At 54.7% G+C, this 2,945-nt stretch overlaps 1 protein-coding gene across 1 annotated transcript; it reads right to left on the bottom strand.

The window, feature by feature from the left end:
• Positions 1-517: 517 nt before the first annotated feature.
• LOC116685040 (piggyBac transposable element-derived protein 4-like) lies at positions 518-945 on the bottom strand (the record flags this gene model as incomplete). The annotated part of the gene is made up of 2 exons (XM_032510331.1): positions 518-649; positions 746-945. Coding segments are annotated over 2 exons (332 nt in total), but the record flags the coding sequence as incomplete, so codon positions are not given.
• Positions 946-2,945: the final 2,000 nt, after the last annotated feature.

The raw sequence follows: 2,945 nt of genomic DNA, 5'->3' as shown, positions 1-2,945 counted from the left end.
GACTAAATAAGAGTGTGTGTATGTGTGACATATATACATTATGCTTTGCAGCTGGGGTACAGCTAGGAGGGAGAGAACAGGAGGGCTATCTTAGTCAGATAAGCTACAGTGAGCACGAGAAGAGGAGATGGTGAGGCCAAGGACACTGAAGTTTGAGGACGGTCTGATACTCAGAGAACAGGACAAGAAGGGAGTGGAACATAGCTGTCTTGTGAAGTAAATGATAACTGAAAATAATAGACAGGCAAGAAGGAAGAGGCAGAGCAGGGATTGTACCCCAGCAACAGTATAGCTGACCAATCAGGCCCCACAAGGGGAACCAATATAACCCTGAGCACGCTATTGTTTAAGTGCCTTTTTGGGAACCTCTGTACTAGACAAGTTCCCATCAGGTCCGTGCACGTTTAACTGCCCGGAAACGCATTTCATCTGTTGACCACAAGAATAAACGCTGTGTTAATTCAACATGGAGTCAGTTGTCAGTTTATAGAAGGATTTCTCCAACACCCGTGTGCAGCGTGCTCAGCAGCACCACGTTCCTGTGCCTCTTGGGCACGTAGGACACCAGAGTGGCGACGGGCGTGAAGGCAAACTTGGACGAGAAGACCGCACGGCCCTTGGTGGCGAGCAACGCCCCCGGCAGCTCGGGCTTGTTTTTGCGCATTGTGCCCACCACGGTGAGGCGCCGCTCAGCGAGCAGCCGCTGGGCCAGCGCGTAGGAGGTGAAAAAGTTGTCGCACGTCACGTTACGTGGGCCCCTCAAGCCCTCGGTCAGGTCAAGCATCACACGGGCGCCCAGATTCCTCTCGGGCGTGGCGCTCCCGGACTTGCCTGTGTAGAGCTGCATGTGCCACGCGTAGCTGGAGCCGGCGTCGCAGGCCACCCACGACTTGAGTCCGTACCGGGCGGGCTTGCTGGGCATGTACTGGCGGAAGGCGCAGCGACCTTGTGAAAGTGGCGTGTCAAAACAAGAAGATGGAACACAATGGATAGAGATGGAAGAAAAAATTTAACACAAGCACACACACACACACAAAGAAAGACAAGTGTACGGCAGAGGTACAAAAAACACAACCAAGCAAAAAAAATAATAAAATACAACACCTCAAAAGGGCACCAGGTCACGTCGGTGCCCGGGTTGTAGAGGCGAGGCAGCTGCCGCGTCCACTCGTCCCACACCTGTCGTACGGCCGCCAGTTTGTCCGAGGCTTGGCGGGCAGCTCTCGACTTCTTCTTCTTCTTCTTCTTCTTCTTCTTCATTCACTTGTTGTTCTGTCTTCCTCTTCTCATTCACTTGTTCTCCTCCTTGGTCTTGAACTTCAACGTCCACTTGGCCTTGGTCATCATCTTTGATGTCGTCGTTATCGTAGCAGCGTAGTCTTTTTCTCTGCTGTGTCGTGTATACGTTGGTCCTATTGTGGGTTTTCTCCGTTTTGTACCTTGGCTTCAGCGGGGACATGTGCGAGCGGCACCGCCGCTCAAGAGAATCCGATGCAGCTTCAACTCCAGTGTCAAACGACGGGCCATGCTGCAGCTGCTCCCCCGGCTGTGCCGAGCCACGTGCAAAAAGTGCACAGGTCCAAAACAAGAAGATGACAAATGTGTCTGAAGTGTATATATATGTGTGTGTGTGTAAAAAAAATAATTAGTAGACAGATGTCAACCTTTAGTTTTCTTTTTTTAACCTTCCTTCCACTCGCCTTTGCCTTCCTGTTTTTACCACAACTACAAGCCACTGGCCAGGATCCCAGGGACCCAAGGCGGGACGATGCGAGGGTAGCAGAACTAATACAACCGATTGAGTGTACCACGGGTCCCTGGGACCCGAAGGACAATGTCAAGGGTCCCCGTGACCTGAGGGACAATGCCACGGGTCCCAGGGACCCGAAGGACAGTGTCGGGGTCCTATGGACCCGAAGGACAACGTCAGGGGTCCCCGGGACCCGAAGGACAATGCCAAGGGTCACTGGGACCCAAAGGACAACGTCAAGGGTCCCAGGGACCCGAAGGACAATGTTGCGGGTCCTTTGGACCCGAAGGACAACGTCAAGGGTCCCCGGGACCCGAGGGGCAATGTCAAGGGTCCCTGAGATCCGAAGGACAACGTCAAGGGTCCTTGGGACCCGAAGGACAACGTCAAGGGTTCCAGGACCCGAGGGACAACGCAAGGGTTCTGGGGACCCGAAGGACAATGTCAAGGGTCCTATGGACCAGAAGGACAATGTCAAGGGTCCTATGGACCCGCAAGGGACAATGCCCCGCGGTTTCCTGGACCCGAAGGACAACGTTGAGGGTCCTCTGACCCAAAGGACAATGCCACGGGTCCCTGGGACCCAAAGGACAACTGCAAAGGTCCCAGGGAACCGAAGGACAATGCCACGGGTCCCCGGACCCGAAGGAACAACACGATGGGTAAAACTGCAAGGTCCCGACCGAGACGACAATGCCATGGGTCCCGGGACCCAAAGGGCAATGCCATTGGTCCCGGGGACCCGTAGGACAACGTCAAGTTTCCTGTGACGCGAACGACAATGCCATGGGTCCCAGGGACCCGAAGGACAATGCCATGGGTCCGGGACCCGAAGGAAATACCATGGGTCCCCGGGACCCGAAGGACAATGCTTGGTTCCAGGGACCAGTAGGACAACATCAAGGGTCCCTGTGAGCTGAGGGACAACGGCAAAGGTCCCAGGGAACCGAAGGACATGCCACAGGTTCCGGGACCCAAAGGACAACGTCAAGGGTCCCAGGGAACCGAAGGACAATTCCACGGGTCCCTGGGACCCAAAGGACCACGTCAAGGGTCCCCTGGACCCAAAGACAATGCCACGGGTCCGGGGACCAAAGGACCACACTATGGTAAAAACTGCACGGGTCCCCGTGACCCCGAAGGACAACACAAGGGTTAACATCCTGAAAAGTGTCAAATAGCCTTGGTTTTAAGG

Source organism: Etheostoma spectabile, unplaced genomic scaffold, assembly GCF_008692095.1.
Source record: "Etheostoma spectabile isolate EspeVRDwgs_2016 unplaced genomic scaffold, UIUC_Espe_1.0 scaffold00569481, whole genome shotgun sequence".
Taxonomy (NCBI): Eukaryota; Metazoa; Chordata; class Actinopteri; order Perciformes; family Percidae; genus Etheostoma; species Etheostoma spectabile.
Note: the sequence above shows the minus strand (reverse complement) of the source record. Positions and strands in the feature narration are given on the sequence as shown.